The sequence below is a fragment of the Thamnophis elegans genome, chromosome 8 (assembly GCF_009769535.1).
Source record: "Thamnophis elegans isolate rThaEle1 chromosome 8, rThaEle1.pri, whole genome shotgun sequence".
NCBI lineage: Eukaryota > Metazoa > Chordata > Lepidosauria > Squamata > Colubridae > Thamnophis > Thamnophis elegans.
Window position 1 is genome coordinate 13,862,965 of NC_045548.1, and position 13,379 is coordinate 13,876,343.

Sequence of the window (13,379 nt, forward strand, 5' to 3'; positions counted from 1 at the left end):
TGGATGGTGTTACCTTCTTCCCCATGCATGTCAGCTGAAAAAAATGAATAGAGATTCTGTCCATCTGAAGGAATATATTTACAGAAAACTTGTCTCACATCCAAGGTATGCCATCGCCATTTATGAGGATGACTAGGTCTCAGGCAAAAGTCAGGCAAGATGACCTCTTGGGCCTGTGGAACCAGGAGTTAACTTTGGGGATGAAGGCTGGATCCAACCACAGGATGACTCTGTCCAGGCAGAAAATACACAGGTTTTCCCTGTCAGAGCAGGCCACCAGCTTGGAAATCCTTCTGGCAGAAATGATAGCCACTAGGAAGACAACCTTGAAGCCGGAGACTGGTGGATCTCAATGGCTCAAACGGAGAAGTGAGGGCCTATAGAACCAGCGAAAGATCCCAAGTAGGGTATCTATGTATCACAGGGAACTTAAGATTAGTCGCCTTAAGATCAGGAAACTGTAAACCCTAGGATGGTGGGCAAGGGACTGTAATTTGTCGTACTTCAAAATTTTGGACAAAGCACCTGCCTGCGGAAAGTATTGGGAGATAGTTCCCTATCAAGTCCCTCTTGAAGAATGGCCAGAATCTGTGGGACTGACACTGAGGAGGAAACTGTCTCCCTTCTGGTGCACCATCGACAGAATGCGGCCCAGGTCACGTTGTAGATGTGGTTCATAGAAGGCCGTCTGGATGCTTGTATAGTATGAATCACCCTGTTGGAAAGGCGATCTCTCCTCAGGACCTCCCTCTCAAGTGCCATATGGTCAACTGGAGGGTCTGGGTGAAACAAGGCCTCCTGGCTGAGGGAGATCCTGTCCTGGGGTATCCTCCAGGGACGAGTTATGGACAGCGAACCACAATCTCCTGGGCCAGTGGGAAGCCATAAGAACCACCTCTGCCCTCGGCAGATGGTGTTCTCCGGACTGGCAAACAGGTCCACCGTAAGCTGGAGATCTTGGCTTGCCTGAAGTTGAGACGACTGGATGAGCATGTCATCCAGGTAACATTGCATCCTTACAGGCTTCTCTCGAAGGTGGGTCACCACCACTGCTAATAGCTTGGTAAAGGCTCTGGGGGCTGATGAAAGGCCAAAGGGCATGGTCTTGTATTGGAAGTGGAGCCCTGCATAAGAGAATCTGAGGAACTGTTTATGGGAAGCCCAAATGGGGATGTGGAGGTAAGCCTCCTTGAGATCTATAGAAGTTAAGAGATCTCCCTGTTTGATGCAACCCAGGATGGGCTGAAGGGTTTGCATCTTAAAGTGTCTGTACGCTAAATGGATGTTGAGCCGCTTCAAGTCTAGAATAGCTCTCCATTCCCCCCCCCCCCGAGGCCTTCAGGACCAGGAAGAGGATTGAATAAAAACCTAGTCCCTGCTGTTCCATGGGAACTGGCTCTATGGCCTGAATGTTCAGCAAGTGCTAGATCTCAGTTTCTATTAGCACCCTTTTGACGTTGTCCCTGGGAATGGAGCACCAGATGAAGCATCTCGGGGGAATGGAGCAGAATTCTAGAGTGAGGCCGAGCTTCACTGTTTGCAGAGCCCAAGTATCTATGGTGCTCTTGCCATTGGCTGGTGAATAGTGCTAAGCAACCACCAATGGGATGACCAGATTGAAAGTCACTTAAACCGATGAAAGGGCTGGTTGTTAGACCCATGAAAGGGCTGCCTGGTCTGACCATGTCTTGAAAGGATAACCTATCCTGAAGGCAGTCAATGCCTTGGGGGTTGAATCCTGTCTCCGGGGCCTGAAAGGACTGCCGGCAATAATAGAGGGTGGTGCTTCATTCCGCCTTCTGTACATGTGAGGAAGTCTTCTTCTTATCCTTTCCCTCAGCTAGGATAGGGTCCAGTGCCTCCCCAAAAAGGTTTCCATCCTTGAAGGAGGCTGATGCTAACCTCCACTTTGATTTCATATCTGCCTGCCAATGGTGTAACCACAGGAGGTGACGAGGGGTAACATTAGACGCTATGGCCCTGGAAGCGAACTTGGCTGCATTGAGGGTTGCATCTGCTGAATACTCAGTGTCTGCTATCAGTTTGTTAATATTTTGCTGTAGCCTTGTGTCCAGGTGTAGCTCAGGCCTGCATCTGACGGAGCAGAACAAGGATGCTCTATTAAAGAAGGAAGCCGCTGTGGCTGATCTAATCGCCCAGGCGGCCGCCTGGTGCATCTTGCAAGAAGACATACCCGCCTTCCTATCCTCTGCTTTTAGACCATCCGCTGTGTCGGAAGGGAGGATGGCTGAAGAGGTCAGAGTGGCAAGAGGAACTTTAAGGAGCCCCTCAAGGTCCTGATCCACCCCATACATCCTCCTATTGAACCCGCTACGGGCAGCAATGGTGCCAGGCTGGTGCCACTGTCGCTGAATGACATCTACAAATAGTTTTGGGGAAGGAATGACCTCTTGTTCCATCACTGGCTCAATGAACAATGAGCATTAAGATCCTGAGGAGCTGGGGACGAATCTGCAGCTTATTTGCCACCCCCATATTGGCCACTGTTTTGGCCTTAAAGAGTAAGGTCTTGAAAAGGATGGGATGAAGCCTTCATCCTCAGATAGGTCTTGGTCCTTTGGATCATCTTCCCCCATGATCAAAACCTCACTAGGGAGGGAAGGGGATGGAGAATGGAGATCCTGCAAGGAAGTCAGACCAATTTGAGTCTGGGATTGCAGGCCTGATAATCGAGTGAGCCCTGGTAGTGGGTGGCTCGGAAAGCCGCTCTGGAGCAGTGGTGACTCTATGCCCTGTGATATGGTCTCAGTGATGATGTTGTGCAATTCCTGAGAGAGACCAGGGCCCTGATCCTCCCGAGAGCAGAGCCCCGCTGCTGTAGGTGTAAAAGTAGCTGTCAGGGCAAAAGGCCAAGAAGCTTGCCAGCCATTTGCCACTCCTCTGTGGTTAAGCAGCAAGCATTGCCTCGATGAGAGGATGGAAGAGCCCCTGCTGCAACGAAGTCTGCCTACTTTGCAAGTTTTGAAGCTGTTTAGAAAAAATGCAAGCAAGGAGAATCAAATGCACGTGTCTCTCTAGTCAGATTGAGAAGAACAACTGAATTCAGCCGAGAGGAAGAGGCATGGCCAAACTTCTTCTTCTCAGTCTCTGGCCAAATAGACAGAAGATAACCCATGCTTGGATTCTCCAAGAAGCGCACAGGAGAAATTGCCTTGATTTCAGTGACTGGGTGGATCTTAAGCATCTCCTCCCTGAAAACAAATCCAGAAAGGCAGAATCCACCAGGAGATGATGGTCACTAACTTCTCCTGAAGTAAAGGCATAAAGAGTTTTATAAGTCAAAACCACCATTATGAAATAGACTCAGAATCCTGTAATAAAGAAATTGACTTGAAAAATCCCTAAGTTATTAATGAAGAATAAATAATATTAAAAATTGAGGTGAAAAACCTGATTATATAATATGAGATAGCATCATTCACTTTACTGTTCTGAAATAATTAGCTTTATTTTCTTTGCTTATGTAGTGAATTCTTTTTTAATAATAATTTTACTAAGTATTAATAAACAATTGATTACAGTTAAAATAATTAATACAAACTGTAAAATAAATGAATAAAAATTAGTGAAGGTAGAAGAGAAATGAAAAATGGAAAGGGAAAATATTTAAAGAAATAACCTCTCTTTCGTAACAACAAATAACAACCATTTTAGTGACCTATCAAATTCTCCTAAAATATAACAAATGATTGCTTCTTCCCATAATTTCTTATGTTTAAACAAATGTTTAAAGTATCATTGTTCTGCCCTGGTCAGCAAAAGTCCATAAAGATTACCAAAAAAATAACATGTTTATTTTAATCTTGATCAAATAAACCAACTTTATATTCCTTCCTTTTACTTTTAACAATCCTAATCTTTTTATACTTCTTCCCTTTACTTTTAACAATCTTGATCCTTAATTCCCTGAAATAAAGTCATGGAGCTTGATTTCTTCTCATTTACTCTTTTTCTAAATAATTATTTGGACTGAATTTAAAAAATTACAAAGATAAAAAAACTAATAAAGGAAAATATAAACAAGCAGAAAAAAATAGAAAGTGCAAGAGGGGAAGGAAGGGTGGAGAAAAGGGGAAATACATAAAAAAGAAATGAAACAAAGGAATATAAATAACTTCCTCCTCCATCAAGACAAATACAATATTTTCAACAGCCTAACACCTTCTCTAATATTTCAACCAAAACTCTTTCCATCATATATCTCATGTTTTATCCACTGGGAAATAATAAAGCCTATCTCATTTCCTTTCATTTTTTTCTTTGCTTCTCACAAAATTCTTCACAATTTTAATAGATCTTTTTTGTAAATCTAATTTAAGGAAGTTTACTTTATTTGGGTATTGGTAAAAAAAATCAAAGAGTTTCATTTGTATATCTAAGGTAGCATTTTCTTCCATCATTTTTAGATTCACTTTCAAATCAGACTTATTCCTTTCTTGTAAAATTTGCTTCTTTTCCATATCATCTTCCAAACATTATCTATCTATAATGGCAGACATTTTAAAATTTAACTTTTGTTAATTGTTCACAAATATACTTCAATATGTTCAACACCCTTTACATTAAAAATGTAAACACATAAATAGAAATAAGGCTAATAGAGCACTGCTAATTTTTCCACTGGCAAATCTGGAGTCTTGTTTAAACAAAATATTCTAACTGAGTCTGCAGAAACTTAAATTACTTTATATGGCTGGTGCTATTATTAGAAAACAAATGGGAAGATTGTCAGACCTGGATTACTAAAGCAACATGTATAATGTAACCACCAAAGCCAATATGAAAAATGCTTAGTAAAATAATACCCCCCTGTGATCTGTCTAAGCTATATAAAGTAAGGCCATAACATTTTCTCTGGCTAAGCTGGTATGTAGGAGGTGACTTTTTTATCAATATATGTCTGGAAATATTAGTGTTATTAGTGTTATATTAGGAATTGGAGACAGGAAGCAGATTTGCAGACAGTTGAAGAAGATATGAAATATCCTCATGGTGTGTGCATTCATTCCAATGTCATGTCTAATGAACAGGTTTTGCAGTTCTTTGTGGTTCTTCAAGTATCATAAAATCTGACAGATCAGATAGTACCCTGGGATTTTTATGAACACACAAACAGTGTGAAGTTTATCAATTGTTCCTATTCTGTTATTAAGGTACAACTCATTTGCAAACTGCAATTATTTTGCTCCCAAAGAAAAGCAAATATGATGAGAAACACTTTTTGTCATTTCAGCTGAATTAATTAAATCTCTGCAATAAGAACTGTTATGTGGCAAAATAAAATCTAACTATGAAAGCTAGTTCATAGTTGTTGGGTTATAATGTATGTGGCATAATATAAAGGCATAGCTATAAATGTACAACTTGATATATTTACATTTATACGTCTATAAATGCAGAAAGGGTTTTTTATGGAAGAAATTAAAAAAAGTAAAATAAGCTGTTTTATATATTAAATACATTGTTAAGTTCATTCATTTCTAAAGGAAAAAAAATTACTGAAAATGGGTAAAGCTTTCTAAAAGTAGCCACATCTTAAAAAAGAAATGCCCAAATTCCCCAATCTAGGCAATGGGAGCATTTGTAGGGCATAATAACAATAGCATTTAGACTTATATAGCGGCACCATAGTGCTTTACAGCCCTCCCTAAGTGGTTTAGAGCCAATATATTGCCCCAGCAATCTGGGTCATTTTACTCTTGCAAGAATGGAAGGCTGAGTCAACCTTGAGCCTGGTGAGATTTGAACTGCCAAATTTTTGGCAGCCAGCAGCAGTAACCTGTAGAACTGCATTCTAATCACTGTGCCATTGTGGCTCTTAAAATCATGCAACTGATACAGGTACAAAAAGTGGGGCTCTTATTGTGTGGTCAAATTTACATCTGGCTTTCCCCCAATGGACTCTGTCCCTAAGTATCTTCCTGTTTTCGTGTGGTGTGGTGTGGTGTGGTTTATTCGTAGTTCCTTGATTAGGGCATCTGCTTGATTTGTCTGTTAATCCTTCTTATCTGGCTGCTGGAGAGGATGCCTTGTTTCCTTGTCCTTGTTTCCTTCTCAGCTTTATTGCCTCTTGAATGATGTATAAATGTGGTTTATCTTATTGATGCCTATTGCCTATTTGTCTCTTCCAAGAAATTAACAGATTGCATGGTGAAGCAAAACATATGGAACTCAAAAAGTATTGACAACCAAGTTAATAGAGTTGAAGAGGAATAAAATGAATAAACACAAGTTTAACAGAAATCATGAAAAAGCAGCAAATATATGCATCTGAGTATCTTGGTATTCTTGAAAATAAGAATATGGATGGTAAGTTATGTTTATAGCAGATAAACTAGTAGATATGTAATAATACTGGTCTCTTTGGTGAAGGAAGCAAAATGATTTGTACTTCTATCTACTTTGTCATACTGAGGACCTGGAAATGTTACTTTGTATGTGGTGTGGACAAACAAGAAATGTCACTATGAATGAATGAGTGTTGAATTAAGTGTTTTAGTTAGATAAAGAAAATTAATAAGACTCTTATTGAAAAGTAAATACAAGAAAAATAGTAAATGGATAGAAAGGAATTGAGGCTAAGTAGTTGATATGTTCCATAAGAGAAATGTTGTAAGTTTAATTGTAGAGTATAAATTCATAGATGGATGTTGTAGAAGCGAAAATAGTTTTCAACAATAAAAAGGGAGATGTGTAGTGATTGATATTGATGTAAACAAGGTTTATTGATATTTCTTCTCCTTACCTTCCCTGCAAGTAATACACTTGTCATACACTTTTTTTCTGCATTGTATAATACTGCTTATCCCAAAAGGAACCACATGATAGATATGTAATAAGTTTATAGCCTTGATCTGCTTTAGGCATTTGTTACTAAAGCTAGTTTTAAAATACCTTGAATAAAATCACTAACTTTAAACTGTTATACATACAAGATACACATCATTACTGACACAAAATCTCAGACGCAAAAGAACTACTTCATATTCTCATTATTTTAAGTTGAGAAAGTCCAATCATCTAAATAAAGCCAATTTTTAAACATTATACTTCAAACAATCTCAATGATTTTCCAAATTGTCCTGGATAAGATAGCAAAAATTTATCAATGTCTCGAAATGAAAATGGCGTGGAGAAAAATGATGCGAAAACACCTGTACCAATATTGCTTTTCCTTTTTTTGTCAAAAAGTAGGCTGTTCTGAAAAATAAAATATTTAGATCTTATCACAGGCTATTTCCCTAGTTTCTTCAGAACTGTCAGATTTGGAACAAACCTTTTCTTAAACCATTTACTGTATGCCACAGCATCCTTTATCTTGAAGCACACACTGCTCCTGAGAACCAGAGCAATATACAAACACTATTTTCAACATGGCTTGTTAAATTAACGGACCAGTGTGTTTGAAGTGAATATGTTGTATATATTGCAAAAGAGGAAAAGTGACCACACACTCTCCAACATATTTTCTTCTGAACTTTTTTCCTAATACTATATCATCGATACAACTATTATTTTCTCAGAATCCAAAGTTTCAAGTATTTTAGAATTCATTAGCAATAGCTAAAAACATGCCAAGGCAATGTGTGGTACCGGTGATTCAAGAAGCAGATACTGTTTAGGAGCAAGATAGTTCTTCCTGAAATCCATTTTATTTTCTAGTGACTAGTAAAATATGGATTTGAGTGATGAAAATGGAACGTGCAGGAACATTGTAATGAAATACTAATTAATCTTCAGAAATCTGCTCAAATAATCCTATATGATAAGATTTCTATTTGCACTGAATGTTCCTATTATGACATAGAATGTAATGGTTCAGAGGAAGGTTAGATGGAAAGAATTGCAAAAGCTCTTTACTAGAATTTGTCCTGGCACTAACCTAGTTGCAGAAATTTGCCATTTCCTTACTTCCTCTTGCATACAGGAAGAACATAGAAAGGAAGAAGCACCAAATGATGCAACTGAATATGGGAACATCATTTCAATTTAAGTAAAATACATTGTACTTATATTTTAGGGGACATACCCTACCACATATAAAATCTTTTACCCCAGATTCGATAGAAGAATATTTTTTATGTACATAGTTACATATGGTTAGTATTTTCATAAGAGTTCTTCCATTGTCACTATTTACTATTTGGAATAGACAGCCTTCCTTAAGTGGTAAGGGCTGTGCTGTCGAGTGCTTCAGATTAAAAGACAAAATGTGTACTAGTGCAGGCAAGAGTGGAAATAGAACATCTTTTTGTAACTTTTTAAAGAAACTGTGCAAGCCCAGGAAAAGGGATGGTTAGTTTAAGGAGCTGCAGGTAAGTGCTTTATTTGTACCCAGATGCATTCTGAAGTGTTGCACAGTCCTAGTAAATACTGACTGAATTTATAAAGGTAGAATATTTGGAAGAACTATGAACCACTGAAACCAAGGTAGTAGCAACACCTAATAACAACTTTATTCGGTTGAAAATATACAGAAAATTTAAGTATCAAATTTTAAATATCTGGTAAGCCAAATTCAGAATATATTTTATGAAAAATTTTAACTTTTCCATTTTCAGAATTTTTTTGATGCTTCTGTTTGTTTTAAGTGTTTCCCTTGGCACCATTTCTTCTTTTCACATTCAGAATACACTTGCAACATTTTGCAGTGTTTTTACATTTTTCTACTATCCTCACTTATTTAGATGCCATGTCTTCTGAGATATAATAATTTCTAAGGTCCCTTAGGTTCCCTCCTTATTTTTACCTCTGAGACATCTAGGAACCTGTTCTCTTTCACCCACAATCTTTTGTGGCTGAGAAAAAGCCATTAAGACAAATATAATTTTCTGGTTAAAAAGACACTTCCTGCTCCTGAAGTACCTAGAAAACTTCAAATAATTAAATCATAATATCTAATAAAGGGGGGGGGAGATTACAACATTTTCAATTAAATTGAAATTCAATGGCATTTCATTTCTGTGGTACACTTCAATTGAAAGCAAAACAAAATGTGGCTGCATTGATCCAAAAATCCAATGGCAAAAAGATACTTGTATAGATTAGGGACAGAGGTCATCTATCACTCTTTCCCATAGAGGACCCATCAATATTGAACTCCAAATATTCAGAAATTATATAAATTTTCCAACTTCAAAAAGTTTTAGGTTAGCATTTTAACAAATGAATTTTAACAGGCATTGTTTGAAGCATAAAGACGCATACTTACTTAACTGGTTGAACATCGGTAATGTTATTTATTTATATATTTTTATGTTCATTTCTAGCCACCCTCTTGAGCCAAACCCTCTTCTGAACTTCCTTTCCTGGGACCTTTTTCGTTTGTACGTCTTTTCTATTATTCTCTGCCCGTTATTTTTCATCTCCCTCTTGAAAAAAATACTTGCCAGTCCTGTAAATTGGTTCACATATAAATGTGGTGGTTTGTTTTGCTTAATGGGGTGAACTTTTAAGAATAGCAAAATGAATCAGATGCTTTATTCTGAAAGCAGCAGTTGGGTTACCACTTTCACCACAAAATCCTGGTGTGGAGGAAGGAAATTGTTTTTTTTTTTTTAATGTGCACGTTTCTGTAATTCTAGTGAAAAAATACTGAAAATGTATTTAAATTAATTTTCAAAGGCATGAATTATTTCCATCGAACAAATGACTAGAACCTTTGGGGCATTAACAAACTGAACGTTCAGTATTTTGTTAAGTACATTCAATGAAAAACATACAGAGTAGCTGTGCTTACAACACTACACTGAACCAGTATGTTATACTGAAGAACAGTATCTCCACAAAAATTTCAGTTACAAAAAGTAGAATAATGTATATAAAAACCTGATAAACATCCTTTGAAGAAGGAGCAAATGCAAATTTTTTCAACACATTTTCATAGATATGGAAGGTGCTCTGAGTTGAAGAGGTGCAAATTACTGACATGATAGCAGAAAAGTAGAGAAGCGCTTACAATAAGAATTAAAATACTACTGCTCTTAAAAGTAGAATATTATTAGTAACCTCATTCTGTCAAAGTAAATAAATTCAGCAAGTTATCTCCTGCAGTTTCTTTAACTCCTGGTGTGCAAGTATTTGCATCTCTGCCATTTGCTGCCATTTGAGGATCAGAGAACAATTTGCATAAGGGTGCCTGCAGAAGGCCTGGAACATCCAGAAACGGCTTTGCAAAGGGCCAAACCAGGAGCCCCTCATCAGCAGGAGGAAAATGATGGCAAAAATCAGATGGGGAGAACAGAGCTGGCAAAGGCAGTGGAGTACAGTGTGGCAGAGGGCAGAGATGGGGGTGCGGGGATGGAGATGCACAGGAGGCCATCTACCTTATTGAGGCTTGGGGTAGGAGAGAACTAGCCAGGAATGGTTTCCATCAGGATGAGTCCTTACCTAACAACCAGATGGGATTTGGTTAACAGCAGAAACCAGGACTGCTGGGTTTGCTGTCCTTAAGTCAGGGATCCCCAACCCCCACGCCGTGGCCCACTACTGAGCCACGACCTGTTCAAAACTGGTCTGCGCATGAGATGGGTGTGTGCATGTGTGAGTGAAGTTCCACTTGCACGAGTGGTAAGCAAGCGCGTGCATGAAACTCCACTCATGGGAGGGGTGGACCCTTGCACTCACACACCAAGTTCCACTCGCATGAGCAGAAGGCGTTTGAGCGGAGAGCACTTGTGTTTGCGAGCGTCTGCTCACGCTCAAAGCTCCATTGGTGCAAGCGTAGAGCACATCCGCCTGCCACTCACAACAGTACAGCTATGCACATGTATTTGCCTACCACTCACAGACACCCTGCTGTGCCAGGCCAGGTTGCCAAGCTGGAAAGGCTGGGGACCACTGCCCTAAATGATGTGGTTATGTGACATTTCACTTTATGACTGCATCATTTAAAAATGGAAATTCTGGTCCCAACTACTATTGTTAACCAAAGATTAACCTGTACAGTGTAGTAGTATACATATTTTATAAATATGTTATCGTTATTATTATAAACATATTGTAAATAGAAATCTCCATCAATGCTCATTATTCCAATTCACACCCCTTGGTCTTCTAGTACAGTGTTTTTCAACCACTGTGCCGTGGCACACTAGTGTGCCGTGACATAGTGTAAGGTGTGCCGTGGGAAAATTACTTTATATATAGTCAATATAGGCACAGAGTTAAATTTTTTTAACGTTTTCTAATGGTGGTGTGCCTCGTGATTTTTTTCATGAAAAAAGTGTGCCTTTGCACAAAAAAGGTTGAAAAACACTGTTCTAGTAAGCTTGCTGTTAAGAATCCACAAGATTAATACAACGGAAGGCATACAAGTGTCTTACTGACTGTAATGTTCATCAATGAAGACATGAAAATAATGTGCATGTTGCCTCTGATTTTCTAACATACCTGAGCAAAACACTGGAGCAGTCTATAAACTCTTTGCCACTTCTTAATGAATGTTCTCTTGGAAAGTTCTGGGAAACCCACAACTGCATTATCCCTGCACTTGTGCTTTGGTGTTCATCCATATGCTTCATACAATTTTGCTTTTCATAATAGTTTCCAGGATGTCATATTTTGAATTAAAGTCTCATTTTAAATTTAATTTATCCAACACAAATGTTTAACACTATGTACAAAGCCAGGCATTATTTGTGTAAGTGTTATCTACATACGCTATTTCTCTAAGGGGAAATATATAAACAAGGTATTTGAGTGGTACTAGCTCAATAAAATAAATGAGAAACTGATGTTAAAGGTAGCATTCTGATTAACTATGTCACCACAAACTGTTCATGTCTGACTTCAAAATTTCAATTTCAAATGATGACAATTCAGAGAGCAAATCAGGATAAAATACCAATACTATAGCCATTGTCTTTATTTTTGTAATTTACCGTATTTTTCGGAGTATAAGATGCCCCAAGCTTTTGAAGAGGCAATTTTTTAAAAAAAGTTTTTGCACTCTGCAGACCTCCCACAAACAGCCTGTTTTTGGCATAAAAAGGGGCATGCATAGCCCTTAGGAGGCTTGTAGAGTGCTCCTGGGGGCTGGGGGGGGGGGAAACAAGCAAAAAACAGTCCATTTTTCGCTCATTTTTCCCTCCCCAGCCCCCAGGAGCATTCTGGAAGCATCCTAAAGCTATGCATGGCCATTTTTCCAAAGGAGGCAGGGTTTCAGGAGGCCAAAAATGTTGTATTCAGTGTATAAGACACACCCAGATTTTCACCCTTTTTTTTGAGGGAAAAAGGTGCATCTTATACGCCGAAAAGTACGGTATCTAAAAATCGATGTCTTTCATTCTGAAACTGAAAAGACATGACTACTATACTGAAATAATGTAATTATTTTTACCTGACTGCTGAAAATGAAAACTATATTAGTGCAAGAGTTACAAATAGAGTTGCTGGAATAGTTTGTTGACTGCAATTACAGATAGTTCATATTAATATAATTATTGTGGAATGTAATTATAATTGAATTTGGATTACAAATTAAGATGCAAAGGATTACAAATTAAGATCTTGTGTACTGTAGACTTAATATAGAGTAATTCCCCTATTGAGTCCTACCTCTGAGTGAAAATCACTTTACAAAAATACTCTTAGAGCTCATGACTCTACTTAATATAAATCTAATTTATTGTTATGCATATTCTTCTAGCACTTTATTTAACCAACACAACTCTTTGTGAAAGGTTTATCCTTATCCTTACCTTTTTATACTGAACATTTGGACCTTTAAGAAATCAATAAAGTGCCATCAACCCACGACCAGCATGTAACAGCTAAAAGAACAGTGTTATAGGATGTAATTTACCTTCACAGATGATATCATCCGCTTCATCAAGCACAAATGGATCTTCTTCTTCCAAATGCATCATGTTCATGAGTAAACTGAACAGCTACTGAATGTTAGGGTTGCTTTCAATACTACAACAGATCTACTTCCTTGCATGAGCTTCTTCTCTGCTGTTGGCTGTAACAACTTCCTCATCTGCACTATTAGAGCTGTCTCATTTACATACATATGGTAGTTTCTGCTTTCTTTTCCCCTTTTCTGTAGCTTTTGAGATTCAAAGTGACTTATTTCCTCTAAGGCTAAGAATATAAACCCCAGGATTCAGAATGCAGAATGAATCCATTTCACTGCTACTCCACTTCTAAAAGACTCTAAAGAGCTCTGTTACATAATTAGCATATTGTCATAAAGAGAAAGCCTGGTTCTATTAATTTGCTGCTTCTTTTAAATTAGGAATATTTCACCCCACAAATGCTGTAAAGTTGAATGTTTACACATATATCAGATACATAATCATATATAATTGTCTCATAACTTAATACTGTTATATAGAAGAGATTTCAACCTGAGA

At 38.0% G+C, this 13,379-nt stretch overlaps 1 protein-coding gene across 1 annotated transcript in view; it reads right to left on the bottom strand.

The window, feature by feature from the left end:
- Positions 1 to 12,926, bottom strand: part of RIPOR2 (RHO family interacting cell polarization regulator 2) — a 75,952-nt gene extending 63,026 nt beyond the window's left edge. Inside the window, 1 exon segment of the mRNA XM_032222250.1 lies at positions 12,827 to 12,926. Coding sequence (XP_032078141.1) covers positions 12,827 to 12,896 — 70 coding nt within the window. The 5' untranslated portion in view covers positions 12,897 to 12,926.
- Positions 12,927 to 13,379: the final 453 nt, after the last annotated feature.